The 26,711-nt window shown below is 33.3% G+C and overlaps 1 protein-coding gene across 1 annotated transcript in view; it reads left to right on the top strand.

Moving 5' to 3' along the window:
* LOC149537641 (agamous-like MADS-box protein AGL11) overlaps positions 1–26,503 on the top strand; it is an 88,389-nt gene extending 61,886 nt beyond the window's left edge. The window contains exons 2-7 of the mRNA XM_089802357.1: positions 25,382–25,463; positions 25,669–25,730; positions 25,848–25,947; positions 26,060–26,101; positions 26,352–26,393; positions 26,480–26,503. Of these exons, the coding sequence (XP_089658483.1) occupies positions 25,382–25,463; positions 25,669–25,730; positions 25,848–25,947; positions 26,060–26,101; positions 26,352–26,393; positions 26,480–26,503 (352 nt within the window). The remainder of the gene's footprint in view (positions 1–25,381; positions 25,464–25,668; positions 25,731–25,847; positions 25,948–26,059; positions 26,102–26,351; positions 26,394–26,479) is intronic.
* The last annotated feature ends 208 nt before the right edge of the window (positions 26,504–26,711 follow it).

Genomic DNA, 26,711 nt, shown 5'->3' with positions numbered 1-26,711 from the left:
AATTGTTTATTCTATAGGCCTTAGTCCTTATAGCATACCTTCTCCTTTTTCTGATAAAAGATATTGAAAATCATCAACTTGTATTAGATTTTAAAAATTATCGGAGAGCACAACATTTCATCTGAGATAAATTTAGAGCAAAGATTATTATTAGGTGATGTTTCAAGTATTCTAGCAGTTTTCAAGTACAAAATGTTAGTAATATATTTCTTTTGTGGGTATTATTTAGTGTCATTCTTATTATAGTTTAAGAACTACTCACACTAATAAATACCTACAAAGGAAATATATTACTAACATTTTATACTTGAAAACTACTAGAATGCTTGAAGCATTTCCTAATAATAATATTCATTCTAAAATGTTAGTACAAAATGTTAGTAATATTTCAGAACCCAAAACCACCTTTGGGAGGTCCCCAGATGTAGGGATAGCCTTGGATCTTCTTACTTGCACATTACATGTGAATATTAGCTTAGATTTATTTACAAAATTAATTGTTGATATTTACTCAAATACGCATGAAAATGTTACTAATATTGGTTTAATAAAGAACTACTCATAGTAAACAATAACCACAAAGGAAACATATTACTAATATTTTTACTCAAAAACTACAGGAATAGTTGAAGCATTGCCTAATAATAATCTTCACTCTAAATTAGGTTAGTAAAAATGTTAGTAATATATTTATAGAATAAGATTATTATTATTTTTTGTTATTTTTCTTTGAGTGTCATTCTTTTAAACAATGATGTACATAATGCAACCATGTATGGACATTGTTTTTTAACTTGAATTAGAAAAGTTTGCATACATATTTCAGTAATTAACACCAATTAATTTTTTTCAGTCCAAGTAAAAGCATAATTATTTTTATAAACAAATATAAGCTAATATTCATATGTAATTTGTGAGTAAGAAGATCCAAGGCTAACCTTACATTTGGGGACCTCCTAAAGGTGGTTTTGGGTTCTAATAGCATACAAATCTTACTGCTAAATTCTTGAGCTTCATACCCTTGGAATTCTTGAATGAAAAAGTCCTAAAGGGGATTGCCAACTCATTTGGCCCTTCATCACTCTTGAAAAAATTAAAAGATTTCAGTATAGGCTTATTTTTCATAGGGTTTCAGTCAACATTGACATTAATAAAATCCTACCCACCTCCATATCCCTCACGTCCAAATGGGCAAATAATATCTAGATGAAAATATACAATAATTCTACCCTCTTCTATCCATAGTGCTAAAATAATTTACCTTCATCTTTATTCCATAGCCCTCTCTCAAAAAGACAAGGTGACAATTTTATCCCTTGATATCTCTAAGGTTGGAGGTAATGGGGTGGCTACCACCTTGACTAAATCATTGTCAAAAGAGAAGCATGAAACCCACCCATCTACTCCCAAGTGGTGGCTAACATGTTATTGAGACCATTATGGAGTAAATAAAAATGCTACTGCTTCACTAAAGATATTAATGATATCCATGTTCCCTAAAACCTCCACCTGACAAGAGCTATGTGAAATAGGGTTGGAAGAAGAGGAAATCCTTAAAACACCCTAGGAGTCATTTTAGACATTGATGATAGAGAAGGAAAATATCATCTAACTTTTCCATCACAATTTTATCCATTAAACAACTCTACGATAGCCCATGTTCTAACTTGCCTAGCCACTCAAAGGACTTGATCAAGTGTAGAGACACAAACACTTTGATAGAAGGACTTTTGAAGGAGTAGATTGAGAGTGAAAAATGTAAGTGAGAAGAGATGAAAAGGAGGACCTAGGCTAAATTGGAAGTGTATTTGATAAATGCAAAAAGCATGGGAAATATCCCAAAGGAAATGGAATAAAGGAAGACCCTCTCCATGAATATAAGGGCCTTGAATAGTTAGGAAAAATTGTTCATGGGTAAATAATTTCTTCTTACAAATAAAGTTGATCTCCTACTTCTTCACAGAATTATGATGAAGTATGAAAACTTTTCTCACATTGTAAATATTCTCTCAATAGGCATTGAGTTTCACTTTGTTGACTCTGATGGTTCTTTTAGAGGAACAAAAACACTATGTAATCCAAGAAAATTTGAATGAAAGATCATTTCCGTCCCTCATATACTTTTGGATATAATGTTTCATAACTAGATTGTTCTTGGCTTGTTTATAATGTTTGTTCTCATAAGTCATAGCCTAGTAGGTTGTCAAATTGGGAGGATAGCACTAAGGTTTTGACCTCCAATGGTAACACAAAGGCTCTTTGTATGGGATATTTCAATACATCCCTCTTCCCCTTAGAGAATTTGGAACTTTCAATATACATTAATGATAGTATGTTGGACCTATCTAAATTCATTAATTTGGAAATAATTTAATGGACCTTGAACTCTTGGGCTCCAAGTTCACTTCATCATATAAAATAAAGGGACAAGACCTCATTTTAGTTAGATTGGATATATTTATTTTCTATGCTAGTTGGGACATTTTCTCTTCCTTAAATGTTCATGTTATCCCTAGAAATGGTTTCAACCATTTTTATATTCTCCTATCTAGAAGGAAAGTACGTGATAAGGACCTCAATCTTTTTGTTATGGAATAATATGGCACTCTCATCTAGAATTACATGAGAAGATTCATGTGTAGTAGAACATGAAGGTGACAAGAAAAACCATGTTCACGCTAACTAAGAAACTAAATGATGTTAAAACAAGGTAATATGATGGATTAATATGTCCTTTGGGAATATCTTCAAACAAAATTAGGTTATTGACATTAATCTAAATTCACTATAGGGGAGTATGAAAACACAAGCTGCATCTACCAAAGATCATTTGAAAAATAAAAATTAGTAGAATAAATGTATGCATAATATTATAATAGAGGAAAATTTTTGTAAAGAGTGGTGTAGAATTAAATGGCTTATGGATGGTGACATGAACACTTCATTCTTCTATAGGTTGAATTCCACCCATAAAAAGAGAAATACTATTAGTTCTCTCCTAGATGGAGATAACAACCCCCTATCAAATCCTAAAGAAATGGGTAGATGGGTGGCCCAATACATTAAGGATACTCTGACTAGCAAGAATGTCAACATTGACCCAAGGATTATAGATAATTTTATTAGGTCAATACAAACTCTATTGAAAAATAATAACAATGAGCAACTTTTTTTGTTTAGTGAGAAAGGAAGAAATCAAGGTGGTAGTGTTCTCCATGAACTCTTAAAGGGCCCTAAGATCTAATGCCTTCCCGCTTGTATTCTTCCAATTCTTTTGGAATCTTGTTAAAGGTCACCTTACCATAGTTATGAAATATTTTCTCACAATGGGTAAATTTATGTAACCCTAAACAAGACGTTTATTTTCTTGGTGCCCAAAATTTAGGACCAAAAATATCTTGTTGACTTTACACCCATGAATCTATGTAACATAGCCTTCAAATTATTCTCTATGGTAATCACTAACCAAATCAAGCCTATACTGGATAATTTTATACATTCAATTGAGAAACTATTTGTCCTAAGTTATCAAATCCTTAACACTATGATCTCAACTCATGAGATATTGCACTCTATGGACAAAAGAAAAAATATAGGAATAGTTCTTAAGATGGATATTTCTAAGGCTTATGATTAGGTAAATTGGGACTTTTTGTTTTCCATCACATCTAAGATTGGCATCAGCAAAAGGATTATTAATTTAACTTAGGTGATGATTTATTCAATAAATTTCCTACGTATTATTAACAGAATATTTTACCACTCTTTTTCCTCTGGGAGGAGCTTACAACAAGACAACCCACTCTCACCATTTCCATTTATTATTGTAGAAGATATTTTGGGAAGAAACTTCATCACCAAAATGGAGGAAGGGTCCCTTTAAGGAATAAAACTTGTTGTTACTTGACCCCTTGAGGCTATACAACAATTTGTTGATGATACATTCCCTTTTGGTCTCTTTTCTATTCTCCAAGTTAGATAATAGAGGAACTTTTTGGACCAATATGCCCATGTTTTTTGGAAAACACATCAAATTTAATAAAACAAAAGTGCATTTCTTCAATATAGAGGTTTCCTTGCATAATAGGGCAACCTTTATTCTAGATTGTTAGGCACCCTCCCTTGTAGTTACCTACCTAGGACTCTCTCTTAGAGTCCATGAGGCTAGTCAACAATTTTGGAAAAAGATATTCAAATGGATTCAAAAAAATTAGCTAGTAAAAACATGAAGATTCTTAGTAGTGCATGAAAAATACAACTACTCTTAGCTTCTTTGCAAGGAGTTCCTATTTACCTCCTATGCATTTTGAAAATATCTAGTTCTATGGTATACATCCTAGAAATGATTCAAAGAAACTTCTTATCGACTATATTGGAGGAAAAAGAAAAGATCAACCTACTTAAAAGGGATTTTATTTGTAAATCTAAAGCTATGGATGGATAAGAAGTACAAAAAGCTAGTGATCTCAATAATCTCTTCTAACTAAGGTTGGTTAAAAGGTAGAAAAATAATTAGGAGGTTGGAAACAAATAATGAAATAAAATTATCTAAATGGCTCATCTTTAACCTTCTGAACATTTGACACAAATCCTCTATATGATGCCACGATCTAGAATAATGTGATTAGGAATCACATAATGCCTCTAATATGTCCTACTTTGGCAGGTAACTTATGGAGATAAAATTATATTTTTCAAGGACAATAACATAGGATGTAAGGCTCTAATATAAACTAATTTATGCTAAGTGACAATAGATTGAAAATAAATTTAGTGACCTTTTAGATTCAAATTACATCTCTACCACTCACAAATAGAAACTTTCCAACCTCAATTGATTGTTAAGGAATTAAAGGAGATAGCCAACCACATAATGGTCCCTTATACTCCCTCCCATGACAAAATAATTTTAGAAAAAAATTAATGAGTATACTTCTTGGTTAGATTTTCTTTTGATTAACTAATGCACTCAAAGGTCCCTAGCCTTTGTTAGAATATGGTATGTGTGCATCAACTTGTTAACATGAAGAGTGATGGTATTCCTATAGGGGAGTATCCTAGCATTGCTAGAGACAAGATTTGGAGCTTGGGTTTTGTATTATGATAGAGTGTGACATTGATTTCACTCTAGTGATTATTTTATGGGACTAATAGAGCAACATACATAGGTTGGATTTGTATGGTGAGATAATTGATTATTATTTTATGCATGATTAAGGATGTGTTCTAAAGAGGCTTTTGATGTTATGGTTATGTGGATGTGTAGAAACTTGAAGATAGTCAAATTTATTTGAGATTTATTGAAGACATCATTCAAATAGAGTTATCGATTATGTTATCATTGATATGTTGATTATACTCCTAGGAATGATCGAATCTACTTATGCAAGCTTTTAAAAAGGTAGAAGAAATATTGAAGATTATGTGGTTAAGAGAGAGAAGTCCAATGTTATATTTGTGAATTTATTTTTTAACACAGTGTGTTGGTAGTTTGTTAGTAATTCTGAAAAGTTGTAACATGTAAATGTAATATCTTAAGATATTACTATATTATTATTCTAAATTGATAAAGCCCCAAGGACTAATCAATAACTTATTCTAGGAATCGGTATAAAGGAAAGATGTTTTACATGTTGTAGAATGTTCTTTTAGTGTAATGTGAGCATGTGAACTTGTATGTAAGATCCACTTAACTTGATGTTGAATTTTTTTTATCATAGAAGTCTTTTGTGTAGTTTAGACATGGTGACTACATAAAGTGACTATATTTGGAAAAGAAGTTATTGTTGTTGCCATGAATGTTCATGGTGTTCCTTTGGGTGAGTATCCTAAGAATTGGAGAGCATGTAGCATAATTGACATGTTCTATTCATGACTATGTTTTTCATTAACAAAAACATAGTAGCAGACAAAGATCATGGTCATATGGATAGAGTTTTTATCTTTGGGTGATGTGTGGTTAAAGACATATTTTACACTATGTCCTGATAATATGGTTAAGTACAAGTAACATAAAGCAAAGAAATACAAAAGATACCTAAGATTTATAGAGAGTAGTATAGAGACAAAGTACCTAAGAAGTAGTTTCTAATGAGTGGATTGTATCTCCTAACAAAGATACAATCATGATATGCAAAGTTACATAGAGATAGAGGACAGTTTGATGATGATGTCTTTGAGTGCACAAGTCCTACAGTCACACATGTGAGAAGTTGTATACACTATGAGCCAAAAGTGTTATGAGATTTCAAAATATTTAATTATCTTAATATGGTCCTATTATAATTAGTTGGGAAATCCTTAAGGCCAACTCAAGGAATTCTTTTGAGAACTTGGTATAAAGGGAATTATTTTCCTTGATTAGAAAGTGTGATTGTGATGTGAATAAAGTGAAAGTGTGTGAAAACGAAGTAGACTATTTAGAAAATGTGAGTAACCAATACGAGGGATTATTGGATCTGAACTTTGTGATCTAGTAAAAAGATAAGGAGAAAAAGTCTAGTTGATAGGACAAGGGAAGAGGAAGGAAAAGTATAGTTGAATTCTATTATTCTATAAGGAATAATACAGAGATCATTTGGACAGTGGGTTTATTGGTCTTTCCCTTGAACCTATTTAGATAGTGGGTCCATCTACCTTCTATAATTCCTAGCAGGGTTGGCACAACTCCTAATCTGGTTTGCACAAATTCTAACATGGTTGGAATATCCTAATAGGGATTCAAAGTCAACTAACATGGACTAAAATTTACTAAATGTTTTCATACAATCCTAATAGGGTCCATTGTCTAAAAAGAAATATTTATATTAGGACATCATCTTGTGGTGTCATCCCCACCAGGGTTTTCCCTCTAATCAAGAATTTCCCAAGCTAACATGTAAGGTCTTATTGTGTATAATTATGTTGTTGTGGTTTCTAATTATATTGCTCATATGGTTAAGGTTTAATAAGGTTGATAAATGTGATAATAGTTGGACAACTGATTCACCGCCTCCTCTCTTAGTTACATTGGTGGGTATATATTCTAATAATTTGTATTAGAGCTTCATGTCCTTGAAGAGAAAGCTTAGCAGATTTGGGAGCTCTATGGAAAGTCACTTTAAAAGAAAGTCCTTATTCAGATAGATGAAATTTTGGCACTTAGAAGATAGATCTTCTTAGTGAGTTATCACAATTGTGTAAAGAAAAGAATATTGAGTTTCTCAATCAATAATATTTATATTGAATACAAAGGAATAGAAGTACTAGTAAAGATAAATTCAAATCTGAAGAAGATAAGAGGATCAAAGAAGGTATTAATTTTCTTATGAAAAGAGAGCCAAAAGGTATGAAAAAATCAATTTTCTTGACTTGTAAAGAGTTTGGTCATTTTTCATGTAGATATCCTAAGAGAACAAGAAAATCTAGAAAGAATTTTCTATAAGTTGAAGAATTTAAATCAAGTATGGAAAAATTCCTCAATGACTAAGAGGATAGAGACAGTGAGCTTAATTTGGTTAAGAAATAAAGTAATAGAAGATATAGCTTTGGTGACTATTGTTGATCCAAAGGCTAACCATGAGAATGTGGAAAGTTCACTTTGAGACTAAGAATTATGTGCAAATTATTGAGAAAAGAGGAGAACATACATCTAAACCAAGAGATGAGATCAGAGTTGAGTTGGCAATTATTGCCTCAAACAAGAACCTAACAAAGAATCACCCTCCAGAGTAGATAATTGGAAGCAAAAACAAAGGACTAATGACAAGAAACAAAGTGAATGAGGACTTTTATTTGATTTCTCAAGTATAACCTAAAAGTGAAGATGAGGCCTAAAAAGATGATCATTGGATTCAAGGTAAGAAGGAACTACTAGATTAGAACATAAAGAATGATACATGGGAATCAATTCATAGGCCCAAACAAAAAAATGTTATAGGAACTAAATGGGTTGTTAGAAACAAGATGAATTAATAAGGTGAAGTTGTAAGAAACAAAGATAGATATGTATGAAAGGTTATTCACATTAAGAATGAATAAATTATGAGGAAACATATGCCCTTGTATCCATAATGGAAGTAATGAGAATTTTTTTTACTTATGGAGAAAATAATAAGTTCAAAGTGTATTAGATGAATGTCAAATAAGCCTTTCTAAATAGATAACATGAAGAAGAGGTACACATTGAGTAGCCTAAAGTATTTCCTTTGATAGAGGACAAGGATATGCTATGCAGATTGAAGAAATCTCTATATTGTCTAAAACAAGCACCTACAACCTAGTATGCAATGTTGGACTAGTATTTGGAAAAGATTGGATTTGCTTAAGGTATGTCAAATAGTAACTTATACTTGAAAGGAATTGGGATTATTTGCTGATAATAGTGATCTTTTTTGATGACATAATTTTTAGAGGCAATAATGAAGCAAGTCATAAGTTTGCTGAAGAAATGAAGAATAAGTTCGAAATGGGTATTATAGGAGAGATGAAGTTCTTTTTACATTTGTAGATTGTGCAAAACAGTGATGGATTTTTTGTTTAACAAGCTAAGTATTTGAAAGAATTGTTAAAAATATTTGGTTGGGAAAGTTTTAACCTATTGGTAAACCAATGATAATTGTTCATAAGTTATCTAGCAAGCATGAGACACCTATGATTCAGAAGAATAAATATAGATCCATGATTGGAGGTTTGTATTATTTGAATCTATTTAGATCAGATATAGAAAATGAAATTGGAATTATAGTTAGACATCAAGCTGATCATAAGGAGTATAATTATGCAGCAATAAAGAGGATATTTAAATATTTGAAGGGAACATCTAATTATGGTATATGGTATGATAGATCAAGTGATTTCACTTTATGTGCTTATAGTGATGTTAATTGGGGCTGACAGTATAGATGAAAAAAAAGGAAACAGTTGTGGAGAATTTTTTCTTAAGGGAAGATTAGTTTCTTGGCTAAGCTAGAAACAAGATTGTATTTCATAGAGTACTCCTGAAGCAGAGTATGTAGCAACATTAATTTTTTGTAATTAGGTTGTTTGGAAGAAGCAGATTCTAAAGGACATTAGTATAGTATTTTTAGAACTTGTTATCATATATTATGATAATACAAGTATTGTAAGTATCTCTAATCCTATAGTGCATCCTTAGACTAAGCATATATCTATTAAGTATCATATTTTGAGAGAAAAGGTTAAAGAAAAAGAAATCATATTGGAGTATGTCATTACTAAATATCAGATTGCAAATATCTTTACGAAACCCATTTTCAAAAATACATTTGAGTATATGGGAGGTATGCTTGGGCTTATGCCCCTACCTACTTAAGAGTAGATGATGTAGAGATTTCATTAGTCTAGTGGTACATACAACTATTATTTCGCTGGACTGAATGCTAATGCTTCCTATATGGGGGAGTATCTATGATGAGTAGATTCATTAAGGAACGTTGGTAATTTCTCTTGAAAAGTGTCTTTGGATAGTTGAGTTGATTCAAGAGATGAAGCAAATGATTGAAATAATGAGGCTTTTTTCATTGATGTCAATGGGGTGATGTGTACATGAAAAACATCTCTACTTATCAACGGGATTTAAAATTATTTATGCAAGTAAGGAGAAGGAATATCTCTATGGAAGAGATATATAGCATGAAGAGTTATCATGTATGGGACAACTAATACCAATCCTAAAACATGTAAAATAGAGTAATGTTCTAGAAGATTCTAGATTTGACTGATGAGGATAATTTGAAAAGATGAGAACAATAGTAGTAGCAATAGAGCTTTGTTTGGTATTTTTGGAACCTATATGTATTTCACTTATGTTCCCATACATTCTAAAGGGGGATATTATTAGCATGAATTTTGATGTTATAAATTTGGGGGAGTATCCTAAGCATTAGAGAGCATTAGGCATAATTAAAATGTTACATTAATAATTGTGTTTGTCATTGATAACGATATAGTATAGTTTCTATGAAGATTGATAGAGTAACAGACATAGATGATGGTTGTATTGACAAAGTTTTTATTTTTAGGTGACATGTTTGTAAGGAAATTTTCCATACTATGCCCTAATGATGATGTTAAGTGTGAGTAACATAAGTCAAATAAATACTAAAGATATGTGAGATTTATAGAGGCAATGCAAAGAGAGTACCTAAGAAGTAGTTTCTGATGAGTCCAGTGTATCTCCGAATAGTGATAAAATGAAGATATTTAAAGTTACTCAAAGATAGAGGATACCTTGATGATGATTTTTGTGGGTTCACAAGTCTTGGAGTCACGCATGTGAGAAGTTGTATAGACTACAAGTCGATAGTGTTATGAGATTGTGAAATATTTAATTATCTTAATATGGTCCTATTATAATTAATTGGAAAAGGCTCAAGGGAAACTCAACGATTTTTTTTGAGGACTTACTATAAAGGAAATAACATTTCTTGATTGTAAAGTGTGATTATTATTTGAATCAAGTGTGAAGTGTGTGAACAATAAGTAGAGTTTTTGGTAAATGCAAGTAAGCAATCCAAGGGATTATTAGAAGTATTTTTTGTGATCTGGTATCAAGATCAAGAGGAGAAGAAGTCTAGTTGATAGGAAAAAGGAAGAGGAAGGAGAAGTACAATTCAACAAGGAATAGCACAGAGATCATTTGGATAGTGGGTTCATTGGTCTTACCCCTGAAGGTGTTTATAATTGGTCCATCTACCTTCTACAACTCCTAATAGTGTTAGCACAACTCATAACAAGTTTGGAATCTCCTAATAGGAATTTAAAGTCTCCTAATGGTGACTACGATGTACTAAATGTTTTCATAGACTCCTAACAGGGTCCATCCTCTAGCATAAAATATTTATATTAGTGCATCATCTTGTTGGTATGATCCCCACCAAGGTTTTCCCTCTGATGAAGGGTTTTCCTAGTTAACATATCTAGTGTTATTATGTATGCACATGTTGTTATGGTTGTTGATTATATTACTCATATGATTAAGGTTTAATATGCTTGATAATTGTGATATTGGTTGGATAATTGATTGACCCCAATGCCCCCCCCCCCTCTCAATTATATTGGTGGACTATATATTATAACAATTATGGATAGAACTTGTATACTTGTATTATTATAAAAAGGATAGTACCAAGATTAGTTGGATAGTAAGTTTAGTGGTCTTTCCTTGAAGCTCTATGGGTAGTCAATCCTTTATCCTTCCACAATTTCTAATATGGATTCAAAGACTCCTAACAGGGATTTAAAGTCTCATAATAGGGACTGATATATTGAATGTATTTCATTGAATCCTAATAAGTTCCATCATCTTCCAAGAAACTTATATATTAATACATCATTTTGTGGGTAACATTCCCGTCTAGGTTTTCTCTCTAATCAAGGGTTTCCCTAGTTAAAAAATATGGCATTATTGTGTATCATTATCTTTATATAGTTTTTGTCTCTACTATTTACATGTTTTGGAATTAATAAAGATATTGAGAGTTGTTTTAATTGAATAACCAATTCACCCCAGCCCTCTCAACCATCTTAGTGGACTATTTTTAAACATCTCACCCCAAAATTAATTTTTGTCAAGTGGGCCTCTATCCACAAAATCTTATTGACTATCAAAAATCTAAAATGATCTAAACTTTAGTTTTGCAACATATCTATTCTCCATTGATAGGTAGAGAAGGACATTTTCCACCTCTTGTTCTCTTGCCCTTTTTTGTGGATTTGGGATTCCTTATTGAACACGTTCAACATCAATTGGGTCTTCAATAAAATCATTCATCAATTTGCTAATAATGGGTAATTACTTAAATTAAAAGAATAATAGGATATTTAGGGAGGTTGAGATGACTGAAAAGGGAATTACAATAATAACCATTCAACAACTATATGAAAAATCACTATGGCTAAATGGAAGATGCCTGAGAGACACCTCTTCTAGGGATTATTAGATGGATATTAGATGACATCTACCTACAAATTTTAATTCCTTTGATAGCTTGAGGAGGATGACCTAGTACAACACTCATTGGAACCCCCTTCCTCACCCCGTATGTGGTTGACTGAAGCTCAAATTCAATGGGGCTAAGAAAAATGGTTTAGCTGTAGGTAGTGGAATTATCAAAGATTAGGGAGGGGAATTCATATTGGCCTATATTGGTAATTTTGAAGCTAACTCTTCAAATATGGTAGAAGCTTTGGTGTTGCTATGGGGCATTAAATTTATGACCCATATGGGAAATCATAATATTTTAGTTAAATAAGACTCTAAGTTGATTGATTATTCTATCAATAAATAGTCAAAATTTGGATCAACATTGGTAAGTGTGTATTTAAAGGTTTGGTTGTTCCTAGAAAAAAATAATGAGATAGAAGTTCAATAGACATTCTAGGAGAAGAACAAAGTGGATGATAGAGTAGCAAGTTTGAAATTTGAGGTTACTAGACTATGATATTGGTAAAAACTGGTACACTTCCCACATGAGATTCAAACACTATTCAAGAGTGAAGGTACAATTCATTAGTAACATGTAGAAAACTAGAAATGTGGCATAGATCTTTTTATTAGACCTTTGGAATCTACTTTAAGGGTGATGACATTGAGTGTTATGTTATCATGCTAAAAAAAGAAAAACCATCCACACTTCACTATGAAATTATTTTATGGTAGATTTTGGTAACATTTTGGGTTATATTATCAAGTATACCTAGGGATAGAGCATTATTGATATTCCTAAAAGGCCTCATTTTTATTATATTTACAATCCCCAAATTCATAACTTTGATGAAGGAGCTTTTAAAATGACATTCCTTATATTCCAAGGAAGTGGTCATAGGATATTTTAGATGAAGGCACTCAAAATAATAATTATGGTGACATACATATTTATAAGGATTACCATTTTAACCCATTTACTCAAATTGAACTTTTAAAAAGTTCTATTTTATAAAGATAAAATTAAGTTCTATAGTCCCCTAAAGGTTTTCATTCTAGAAATACAAGAACCGATATTTCTTGTTGATATAGGTGCAAATAGAGATAGAATCAAACTTGGACAAATTGAAAATGAATGGCAAAAGAAATAATGCACATAGATGTATATCACTAAGGGTGCTTTTCTTAAATTCTTGAATTCCATGGAAGGCTACACTAAACTTGTGTTTACATACTTATTAACTCATGGAAGGTCCAAGCATTGACCAAAAAAGTTATTACCATAAAGATTAATGAGTAAGTTATTGCTCAAGCTACTAGACTCTCATTGGAGGGAAAAATTTAGAAAGTGGCAACCAAAGTTTTTGACAAGAGAAATATGAGTCACTTATGCAAGATGATTGAAAATTTAGTTTAGTTGAGAAGTGACTTTAATAGGGAGAAGCTTCTGGGCTTATGGAATTAAATTTTCTACTTAATAATGAAATACTTCACCCTACAAGGCCAATACAAAGTGAGTTACTATTATTACTTTTCACCTTTGAACCACTTTCGCTATTATGAAGAAATATTTTTTTTGTACTTTTTACAACATGATTTAGAATTTTCTATAATAGATGTTAGAAATTTTATGAAAGAAGGAAAAACTATACCATTCTAGATTAATGGCTTGAGTTAGGGCTTTATAATTTGAATTGTGCTATGTGCTCCCCCAACCCCTCATCCCCAAAATATTGTCCTACTACATCTCTTGGCCCCCGATACCTCACATGCATGGATATTGCTACCTAAATTCCTACTTCCCCTATTGATTCCCAAGTTTCCTCTTCATCTAGTGGTAAGAAACATAATAACCCCACATAGTATCTTTATCCCAACAAAAAACTATGGTGGAGCTTTTTATTGGTCTTGATGAGATAAGAAGTGAGTCTACTAGGGGGATTCAAAGATCTCCTAGAATTTGCAATAACCAAATGAAGACAAAAAAAAAAATAGAAATACAAGATAGCCTAGAAGATATTGATTCACATTATTAATCAAAGAGGAGTTAAGAAAAAATAACCCATGCTAGGAAAATGCTGAAAGCTAGGAGTAATCTTTACAGTGAAGATTAGGATGATAAGCCCCAAGAAACTAAAGAAGCCTCATAGGAAAAAGACACCCACTTTTTGGCTTACTTTTGTAGATGGGCATGACTGATCTCATATCTAAGGATGATAATGTTGGTACCAATGATAACTATTCCATATCCCCTTATTTTCCCTCCCCTAGAGAAATGATGTGTTTATATCCCAGGCCTTTTTCTCCTCCCATGTACCCCCTCGCACGAATCAATTTTAATAAAAAAACTTTCAAAGAGGTTAAAGATCACCTAAAGAATCTATTTTATGATCCAAAAAAATATAGGAACTTGTTGATAGATTTGAACCTAAGGTTCACCACTTGGCCCATGTTTTCTATAAAGCTCATGTATTCTATAACAATCACTCAAGATTCTTCATTAAGAGAAGATGGCTCAAAAGATGGAGAAGGATGATGAGAGTGCCAAAAGACTTTATAGGTTTCTTTCAAATGATTGGTTGGACATTTTTTCTTTGAAAACCAACTCCCTGTGATGAAAACAACGAATGATGTCTTATTCTTACTTTGTGTTAATTTCTTTATTTTGTTTATGATGGTTAAGCTTTGGGACTATGTGAGCACTACATGAAAACTTATTTTATGGACTCTAGTAGTTTTAGTTTGTTTTTAAATTTTTTTTTACTTATTATTACTATGTTGCTATCAATTTTAATAATTTTGATAGTAGTTTGGAAAGCACTCTTAGCTACTTTTTTTAATGTTTTTGAAGTAGGTGATAGTAGCCAATAAGATGGGGGGTTGACCCTGAAGTACAAATAAGGTTGAGGACCAGCTAGAGGTTACCTCCCAGAAGTCTATCCTATACAAACTTTAAACATCAAAAACCATAAAACTTTAAGAGTCGAATTGTCATTAACCACAATCCTTAAACTACTATGCATAAGAAAGTGAATAATAAACCACCAACATTTAAAAACATCATTTATATTGGTCCACTTAATTGACATTGTTGAAAAAAATTTGCAGGTTGTAAGGTTTAGAGCCATAATCATAAAAACAAAAGCAAAACATAATAGAACCTAGGTTATATGCCCTCCTCCTTCTCATAGTTACCATTCTTCTTTTCCTCAAAAGCTTCCCTTGTTGAATCCTGCTCTCCCACTTTCACTAGTTTGTCTAGGATAGTTTTCAACTAATCCTCTCCTGAGAACTCATAAATGGATTGGGTTGTCTCAATAGTCTTACCAAAATCCTATTCATTTTTCTTAGCCTATAGGAAGTAGAGGGTTGTGGTTGTACAGTGCATCAGCTTGGTGGAGAATTCCACTATGGTTTCAAATCATTGGCATATAGTGGTATGGTTATCTGTCAGGTCCCTCATAGCCATCTTAATCCTCTCCAACCTCATCTTGGTGTGACTATGTTTTCCTTCCTTCCGAATAACTTTAGGGTTAGCTTTCCTAGGAGAAGTGATGTCTCCCCCCCCCAATACAACCCAGGGTAGCTTGCAAGGTCTCAAAGACATGGGAAGGGATGATAGATATGGGGCTAGTTTTGATACCCTAGTGGTGTCTTTTTTTTAGTAGGTTTCTCCTCAATATTGGAGGAGCTAGAGCTAGATTCATACTTCAAGTGGGTCTTGAATTTCTCCATCTAGAGACAATTATTGGTTCTCCTAGCACACTACCTTCCATTCTTGGAATTTGAGTGTGACTAACTCAATAATGCTAAGTTTAAGCTCAGGGTTAATTTTGACCTCAATGGCATGACCTTTCTTGGGCCTCTTAAGAGAAGACCTAGGACTAGGGTCCAAGGAGGTCTAAGGGATGATAGAAGCTAGGGGGTTGGGTAGGAGAAGTGGATTCTAAGCTAGGTGTTGGATGAAATTTTTATTAATTAGGCCTTGGTGGATAAGGTAGAAGAGTTTCCCCTCCTCATATTTCCTTCTAGCCTTAAAGATACTATCGTCTAGCAAATGCAATAACAAAAATAGAAAGGAGATAAGGTCAAGATTTCTAAAATCATTCAAGATAGGAAAATTATAATAATATATTACTTGATGGTGGTCCTCCAAGGTAATGCATTTGATAATCACATAGCAAATGGTATCCCAAGGATTAACGAGGGAAACTTGTGCAAACCCACCATGCAATCTTGTTGGATCCTCCTTGGATTTGAAGAAATTCTACAAACTCACCATTTAGTGTCATCTAGTAGAAAAGCCCCATCGCTCACAATGGTTTTTTAGAAATCTTAAAGCTCATCCCATTAACTATAACATTTCTATCCTTCCAAGTTTGATAGAACTGCATCAAGATGATCTCATTGTATTTAATCATGCCCTCCATATAAGGTATAAGGCCCCCCTCCTATAGGTAGACCATTGTCACCTCACTAATACTAATACATTCCTCCACACCCACTAGTTCAATATGGTCGCTAGTGCCTATATCGTTGCCCAAGTCTACAACAAACTCTCCCAAGGATATAGCCTTACACCAGGTTTTGGAGTTTCAAAATACAAAATGCCAAGCCATAATGGAGAAAATGAAATGGAATTGCATAGTCATCATGAATCCAAAAGGTTTCCTAAAAATCCAAAAATCTCCTAAAACAATATGTGTCGGTAGATTGTTTCCATCCACAAATAGTCATCACTAGTTGTACCAATTATGGGAATTAAGAAACCTTCCTTTATAATAATTACAAAATCAATCTTTAAATCTTTCAGAATCTCCCCTTGATGTTCTTTTATTATAGTCATCACTGTTCATAGTAATCAAAACATAAATATTAATCAACATCTAAACATGCAAAAAAAAAAAATTTGAGCACCACATTCCTATGGCCACGTATATACAAGGAGACCTGCCACCTAATTCAATATTTCATGTGTCATGATTGGAGGTATGCTCCCTTTCCATCACCATTTGAGTTGATAATGGCAATAAACTGGCCTCATCCTATTCCACTAACCACATGATACCATGGCCTACTTTGGCAAGGTCATGCACCACAATATTTTCTTCCTGATATATATTTTCCACACAAATATTTTGATAATCTTTCATCATCCTTCATATTTCATCAATAATGATTTTAATCAACCAATTACATTCTCCCTCTCCCTTAGTGGCTTTGATGATAAGCATAGAGTCCCCCTCTATGATTAGGTTACTAACTCCCCAAGTTCCCACCATTCTCACACCCTAGAGAATTGCAATCACCTTAGCTTTATTATTAGAACCTTCACCATAGTTACTTGAATAAGCAGCCACCAATTTCCCCATGTTGTTTCAATGGATACCCCTCAAAAAAGTGCTTCCCATCATGGCCAACCCATTAAAATTTAACTTTATCTAGGACTTTAGGGGGAGAGGGGGGGGTGGATACCAAACCATCTCCTTTCTCACCTAGATTTTGGAATTGTCAAACTGTGTCACCATTGGTCCTATGTCCCAAGCCAAAGCCCAGTTTCTATTAGTTTCACTTGGGGGATGAGGTAGTGTGGGGGGGGGGTTGGGGGGGTGTGGGTGTTCTATTTCCAAATCTCCCTGCTTTCCTTTAGGAGCCTGATAAGTTTCAAGGCCACTTGAAAATCCTATCATTTCTTTCCCTCCATATTTTCCATGAGACATAAGGTGGGAGAATTGACTAATGTTTTTTCAGATAAGGGTGAGTATTTGGGCCCTTCTAGTGGAAAAATTACTTCAACTCATTACCCATACACCAACTAACTCCCCATAAAGTGTGAACCCCCCTTTAGAAATCCATGGGAAAGGGATAGTGGATAAGCAGGTGTGAAATGGATTCATCATCTTTGAGGCATAAAATGAAAGAGTTACCACATTGGTAACCATGCTGCCAAAGGTTGTTAATAGTGAGGATCGACCCATGTAGAGCCAACCACCAAAAGAAGTTTATTTAAGTTAGTATCCAAGGGTGCCAAAATTTTCACCAATTGTCATGTGTCCCTTCCCCTGCCAACCTCCTATGATAAGAAAACTTAATAGTAAACTCCCTCGAGGGTTTGATATTCCAAACCAAGGAGTCCTCAATCAGAATGAGGGGAATCCTATAGGTGTTCAAGAGATCCTATAGTTACCAAGCTAAACTCAATTATCTTGTCTAGAGATTCAAAAAAATGATCCATTTCTTTTTAGGGGTGATAAATTCCCAAGTTCAAGGTCCATACATTCTAGTGCACATCCTACACAGAGGGGAAAACTTAGTTTTCTTAAGGGGGTCCTCGTGAATCCACCAATTTTCCCAGAACTCTATTGAACTACCATTCCCCATAATCTAGTGACAACCCTTTCTTAGCATCTTTCAAGTGTTAACAATATTATTCCACACCTTAGAGCCTTGAGGAAGAGTCTATGCCCCTATAAATTATTCGAAAAACAATCCCCAAAAGTATTTGGTCATCATGATGCTACTTTAGCTATCTTGGGAATTCACCAACTCCTTACCAATTTTGGTTAATAGAGCTTTATTCCATTGTCCAATTCTTCTTACACTCAAATCTCCTTGAGCTTTAGGTTTGCAAACTTTCTCCTATCTAACCAAGCTCTTTCTTGCAATTTCATCAATTTTGAATCATTGGAAATTATGCTAAATTTTATCAATAATATGTCTAAATCTACCTAAGAGTTTGAAAATAGATAGGAAATACATTGGGATGCCTTGGAGGGAGGTTGAGAGGAGTTGAAGTTTTCTAGCATTACTTAACATTTTCCCTTTCCAACCCACTAGCTTTCTTTGAAAACATTCCACATGGCCATTCTAGAAATGGTTTGAGATCTCCTTAGTAGTGAGTAGAAGACCAAGATAGGTGTTAGCAAGCATCACCTTGTAGCACCCAAGGATACCAATAACCTTTTCTTGTAGACTAGTATAAGTGTTGAAAAAATAAACTTTTACTTTTGTGGTGGTTTGTGCATTGGCTAGAGACTAGAGCATATAGAGTCAGGGTGTCTTTCCACTCTCTAGCTTCATGGATGAAGGAGATGCCAAATATAAAAGTATCATCCAATAGCTATTATAAGACTTTGGGGAGGAATTATGAAGTAGGCTTGATATCCATAATTATGCCAGAGTTAGATAAAGAGAGAAGATTTTTTCTTAAAACTTTCACAATAAAAATAAAGAGATAAGGGGATAGGGGGTCACCTTTATGAAGACCTTGAGAGGAAGAGAAGGAGTTACTTAGGGAACCATTAATAATCTAAAAAGGTAATAGAAGCCATATCATTCTTAATTATTCTTAGAAACCTCTAATTCAAGCCACGTTTGGCAAGAATGGCAAACAAAAATCCATGCTTGACCTTATCATAAGCTTTAGAAATATCAAATTTAAGGGCCATACCTTGGTTTTTAAATTTTTCCATTGAGTTTATCATGTCATGAGTACTTATGACTACATTAAGAATCTATCTTCTAGGCACAAAGCCATTCTAATGAGGGCTAATAAATTTTTCCAAGATGGGCTTGAGGCGATTCACCATAACTTGAGAAAAGATCGTGTAGATAGTATTACAAAGTTTGATGGGTCTAAAGTCTTCCATCCCTTGGGTGTCCTTAGACTTAAGAATGAGAAAAATGAAGGTTTCATTGAGTTCCCTTAGTAGCTTCCCAATTTTAAAGAAGTCCCCTATAGCATGAATGACATCATACTTAACAATGTCCTAGAAAACCTAGAAGAAGGAAAGGGGCAACCCATCAAGGTTTGGTGTTTTATACTGATTCATATTGAAAATGGCCACTCTGATTTCTTCCCCTTTAACCTTATACATGATCCCCTCATTCATTTGGTCATCAATCATAGGTTGGAAAGTTCGTAGGATATCACTCTTTAAATTACTATTAATCTAGGCTAGTGGGGTATTATATATTTTCTAGAAATAGGTGTTGACTCTTTCTTTTATTTGGTCTAAATTAGTTACCTCCTATTTATTATCATTCTCTAACAAACTTATACTATTTTTCTTTTTTCTCCTTGAGGCCAATCTATAGAAGAATGTTGTGCTTTGTCCCCCTCCTCCAACCATTGGACACTAGAACTCTATTTCGAAAAGACTTCCTCCTGATTAAGGAGGGAGTTCCATTTATGTTGGCACTCCCTCTCCTCATAGTGTTGTACCACCTGGGCTCCACTTTGGGTGATTTGATTTTGAAAGTCAACAAATTTCTTTTTCAGTGTCCTTATTTTCTTTGGCTAAACTCTCAAATGATGATTTGCACCAAACCTTAACCTCCTTATGGTTTCTCTCTAGCTTTTAGGCAATTCAAAACATGGCCATACCTTGCACTAGGCCCTTCCACTAGTGAGAAATATTGTTCCTAAAATCCTTATGCAAGTGCCACATAATCTCATATTTAGAAGATTGCCATCTGGATAGACTTTGTGTCTAGGAGAACAAAAGAATAGAATGATCAAAGATGGTCCTAGGGTAAGCCTTTAGATTAGTATATTGAAGAGTGTTCTATCTAGTAGAGATGACAACCCTATCAAGCCTTACCTAGATCATATTTTCCCCAAGTCTATTGTTATACTAGGTGAAGGCTAAGCCCTAGAAGTCAATATCAATCAAATTATTTCTTCTTAGGAAATCCTCCATATCCTACATACTATCCAAAAACTCCTTAATTCCCCCCATCCTTTTTGAGGGGAACAAAGGGCTGTTGAATTCCCCCATACATGAGATATTTCCTAGTCTTATGGAATTAACTATAGAGGTCACCTCATTCCAAATAGCAAGCCTACCATTATGGATATCAGGGGCATAAAAATTGAAAACATACCAACATCTAGATTGATTGGTGAATTTGGGGGAAAAATAATGGGTGCTGGTAGAACTATCCACTTCCAATAGTTTATCAAGATTCCACATTGTGGAAATCCCTCTAGAAGAACCATTAGCCTCACAATAAGTGTAGCTAGCACCTGACCAGACATAACTATCTACTCTTGAAAAGACCTGCATAGTCATTTTAAAACTTCCTACAAAAGAATCAAATCAGCCATATGTTCAATGATCTTTTTCTTGATTTCATACTTTTTCTTAGGGCTATTTAACCCTCTAACATCCCAGGATATGACCTTCATTTTTTACTGCAATGGGTTTCCTTTAGGGTTCTCTATTTTTCTTGAGCAATCTCCTTTTTGGTATCCTTTTGAAAAATGATCTTGGTTAGAGATTAACCAACCCTTTCATCAGATCTAACATCGACTTTATTCCCTCATCTATTCTTCCTCTTTGAGACTGTTCATTCAAAATCCTTGTTAGAAAGCTTTGGGTCTCTTGAAGTGGGTGAAAGAACTTCAATAATGCATAGTAGAGAAACCACAAGGGTTCCATTTTTGAATAGTGACCTAGCTCCCACATCTAGGATTGGGTTGAAAGAATTCCCATTTCCTCTTGAAGCCATATCCTTGCCCAACAATCCCTAATTTGGTTACAAAATCTCCAGGGTCTAGATATCAAAAATTTCCCTCTCTTTGTGCATAATCATCTCCAAAGAGTTGAACAACTTACCTATATTATCCTCCCCTTGCCTCTCAACCTAGGCTTTCACAAGAGTACTAGTTTTCTTCTCAATATTGGAAGTTTCATTTATCTAGGCATCCCTATAAACAAGTCATTCTGTGCTTTTTAGGGTTTTGAGGATAGCTTTTTTCCTTAGTAGTTTTTGATATTTCAACCACCTCAACACCTAGGGTTGAGACCTCATTTTTCTATTTTCTCACCTATTGGGTAGTGAACAAAAATATGTCCAATGCTACTACACTTCCAATAGAAGGGGGAAACATTCTCATAAGCTATAGATTGCAACCAAGTACCCCACTTAGATCTTATTCCCACTATGGTGGGAATGATTTTATTCATTCCCAAACTAACACAAATCCTAACAAATCTAAGCTTAATCTTTGAGTAAGTCATCAAGTCATCTTTTATGATCTACCTAAAGGAGTTACCAATCCACCTAAAAATATAGTCATCTGAATACTCCAAGGGAAGCCCAGGGAGGTGTACCCAGACTAGGGTGGATCTAGAATAGATTGCATTATGGGTTGAATCCTACTTTCCACTTAGACATCATCAGATGGTGTTTACCAAAGTTCCAGGACCTAGCCAAGATCAAATCCCAATCCAACTTAGCCATGAACCTAAATAGGAAAAGGGCACTCACCATCACAAAGATGGAAATAGAACCCATTAGTTTCTATTTAGTAGAGCACCATTTTTGAACCATGTCCATTGTTGGTGAGAAAAAGAAAAACTTTCCAACTAGGCTAAGGGTAAAACTCAATGAGACCAAATCCTCCACTAAATTTGGGAGTGAAATCTGGGGTCTAGTGGGACCCAAGGAGAATGTGGGTTTTATGTTAGATTACATAGGCATATTTGAACCAAAAATAGGCCCAAGCCATTTGTTTTAGGGAATTCTAATGAAGTGGCCTCATTCAAGGGGATAGTCAAGGTTTTGGGACCCAAGCAAGTGCAATTGTCAGGGATGGAGCTTGAATCTGCCAAATAGCAATACCCTCCTATAGAGGATAATGACTATTTACAGATCTCACCACTAGTTCCAAATCTAGACACTCAGGGGCTAGATTCACAAGGGGGGTGGTGGGGGGATCCATCCCTTCCAAGATAGAGAGGGCATGGAAGCGGAACAGGAGATGGCATCACAGTTACAAGTGGTAGAGACAGAAAGTTGTAGAGGATCTAGATAAAAAATTGCAAATTATGTTTGTTCAAATAATTACACTTATTTTTTTATGTTAATGGGTGGATAGTGTATTGTTTATGATCCTATTCAATGAGTTCTCTATTAGTTTATATTGCTTCTTTCACTATGGTTGTTTCTATTGGACCAGACACCCCATTTTTAATACTATTACTATTAAAAAGAAGAAAATATATCTACACATCTATACATGATTAATATGAATCTTAAAAGATACTAAGTGTAAAATTATACATAGAAAAAAAAATAGAGATGAGACTTTATTTATAGAAATACAATGAGACGTCATTTGTAGGCATACTATCTAATAGTGCAGGTTTAATGTGTATTCTATAAAATTTTGCATGCCTCTACTCTCTTAGGGATTTCCATAGTATGTTCCAAAAGTCCCATTTTATAATACAATACAAATAAATTTACTTGCATTTGAAATCTATTTGTTTATGTACTAATACTATGGGTGAAGAAATTTCTTTTAAAATAAGAAATGGCTAATGGACAGATTGAAGGGGCTCACACTACTCTTTAAGCTAGGTTGTACTAAATATGGATATGTAAATTCCTAAGCATAACTATAGATACATTGTATAATTGAATCTCCCAAATCAAAGTGGTACAATATGAATTCTACTATAGACATTACTATTGAGCTTTACACGCTATAATAGGACACCAATGGTGATGCACCTCCTCAAGAAATTCGAGTGTTTTTTATATTGATGGGATTATTAGCATTGTGCTTGAGTTTGAGGTTTTAGGTTACCCTTTTGGTTTTTGTTTGGAAAAGACATTTGGATAGAATGATACACATATGCTACAAACGTGCACTTGTGCCCCTGGAGGGGCTAGCTTTTCTAGGTTAGCCCCATAATGGGATACTAGATGGGTAGTCTACAAATCCCCTTTGTTAAAAAAAAATTGATGGGATGATTTCTTTCTATGTAAAAAATGAAATACTATATGATCTCCAACAATTTTTTTTTTAGTTTATAAAGATATTATTATTTCAAAGATAATTATTTAAGTATGCATATAATCTAATTTTCTTTGAAAGATAATGATTTTGAGTATGTATTGTGGTTAGATGGAGATCATGGAAGATTTTGGATACATATTAAATCAAGTTATGTGTAATGAAAGTTGTGAGTTAGATTTTTTCTTTCTTTCTAATATTATGAGAAGTTATTTATATTATTTTCATTTAGTGTATTTTGAAGGAAAATATAGTTTAAATTTGACAATAATGAGATGAGATATTTTTCACAAAATTAACTTTATAGTTGTTCTAAGTTCCAAACTTGTGGAGTTATGAGATCATTTGTATGAATCATGTGAGTATTGTAATTCTTTTAGGTTTATTTTAGTTCAAGAATTTATATGTAGTCAACATTATCAATATTTGTACTTCTTATTATCAATATTTGGGATAACATCTTAAAGATTTTGATGTAGGGGATGATGCTCTATATACAAATACCCTTATTACAATACCATGTGTATGTTGTATTCTATTTCAAGCTCATCTTTTTGTTACCCACAACATTAATTTTCTTTGGAGTTGTGTTTGAGTTCTTGGTTAAGTCAACAAATAAATCACCTTAGGAATGTATGTCTTGATTAATAATCATTTTAACTTAGGTTGTCTTATAAATGTATGTTTAAAAGGGATGGCTTTGCTATTAGCCATTTGCAATTTTGATGTGTGTAGTTGGCAATTATACTAAATGAAAAATTGAACAAATATAATGGATTTTTAAAATGGTGGAGACTATCTATATATGTATATGTGTATGTGTATGTGTATGTGTATGTGTATGTGTATGTGTATGATGTATGGTATACGCGTATGTGTGCATGTATGTATTTACATATGCATATGCATATAAATGATTTATATTTCAATTAAATTATGTTTGTAGATATTAGTTTTTCACAATCCATTAGAAATCTTTGACGTATTATTTCTGGTCAGATTGGTGCTAATTTTTGTATCAACGTTTCAGATCACACTTTGTGATCCATCTTTAAGACGAAAGAGCTAAAGGAGAATTGATGATGGATCACAGAGTGTGATCCAAAACGTTGATACAAAAAATTGTCACACAATTTGCCTAGAAATAATAAAACAATAAATTATGTTTGTTATACTTAAATTTTGTAATTTCAAATATATGGTTAAAATATATTAGTTCTTATATAGACCATTATGAGACTTCATTTCTTATTTTCATTGTTAAATACTTCTGACCATACACATTAAAAAACTAATTATAGAAATTTACATGCACCCATACATTAGATATATGTCAGTCAATTTAACATATGAAATACTTTATTTAGTATCACTAAAATTTTACAATATAATTTCAATACTTTAAAATATTATTTTTATGTTTTCAGACGTCATTCAAAACTTTTGTTTGAAATAATTTATCCATTCTTTTACTAATTATTAATCGCTGGTACCATCTGTTCTTCCCGATTCGTTTTGTTTTAATACTTAGACGTGCCCCTTCTATTTGTACAAAATTTAATATTCAGTTATATTTGTATAAAAATATATATATAACTGTACTAATATTCAACCTAATTTTGGTAATATTGTTGATGAGCGAGTAGCGTCATGAGATCAATTGAGAGATATAGGAGGATGCGTGGGAAGGAATTAGTATCTGAAGTATCCCCATATTCAAACAAAGAGGTAAAGTAATTTCAAGCTCTGATGTGACAAAATAGTAAAGCACATTGTAAACAATTGTCCTTCAATACGTTCAATGCATCTATGTCATTCTTTTTCTTACAAAGAATGCATGTCCGTTGTCGAAATGAACACAGCAATGTGAAAATGCTTGTATTTGGTATGTTTCTGAGCTGGATTTGATTATTTTCCATTTCAATTTATTCAGTATTGGAAACAAGAAGTTAAAAGATTGAAGCAACAAGTTGAGAGTTTGACGAATGAAAGGAGGTATGCTACGCTGTGTAATATTTTTAAATGAAACAGGCTCTTAGAGTAGTTACAGCTTATACTTTGTTGAATAGCTTTCTAATTTAGTAAAACATACTGAATGATAAATTTAAATAGAATGTTGGAAGGCGAAAACATCTCAGGTTTAGAGATAAAGGAACTCAAACAACTTGAGATATTTCTAGAACGAACCGTCGCTATGGTGCGGTCAAAGAAGGTAAAACAGAAAGTGAAGGCTTTTATATTTAATCTTGGCACATACCTAATTTTGGTGAATTTTTGTTTGTTTTCTTTTCATTACTGTACTAATCTGAATTTTGTTTCTGAAGGAAGAATTGCTTATTCATGAGATTGATAGCCTCCAACAACGGGTATGTGCACGTTTACACATTAAACCATAAACTCTTGAAAAAAATTATTGATTTCTACAATTTGTCATGTGAAACATTGAAACATTAACAATTTGTGATGTGGATGGTTGCGGTTGGCATAGTGTTACTGGTTGGAATGCTTTCGTATTTTCTATGCTTTATGATGGTGGCCGCTTGGACTACTAAGATTCTTATGTTGGACAAGAATTATTTTCTTCTCACACAATCTTTTGATTCGAATGTTGTTCAGGAGCAAATTTTAGCTGCAGACAACCATTTTCTTCAATCCAAGGTACTCCAAAGGTATATTCCTTTGATAACAATACAAATCTCCATGAATCGTATATTTTCTTACAAGTTTGTTTCTCATATTTCCAGCTTGCCAGACTGGGGAATCAGTAAGCTTCAAAAGGCTCATATCGCTTGAAAGGTTCCTTTGATCAATCTTAACCGGCATCGTACTCTGTAGCGGCCATTTAAAATATTACTAATACTTACAATTAAATTTCACTACTTCTTATGGCAAGTTTAAACGGCAATGGCTGCATTAGTATGTCACTTTATAGGGTAGAGTGATTTTACAGGCTATAAAAAAAACAATACCGACAAT

This window comes from Cupressus sempervirens, chromosome 9, assembly GCF_028749045.1.
Source record: "Cupressus sempervirens isolate cs-2001-9-10 chromosome 9, ASM2874904v1, whole genome shotgun sequence".
Taxonomy (NCBI): Eukaryota; Viridiplantae; Streptophyta; class Pinopsida; order Cupressales; family Cupressaceae; genus Cupressus; species Cupressus sempervirens.
Note: the sequence above shows the minus strand (reverse complement) of the source record. Positions and strands in the feature narration are given on the sequence as shown.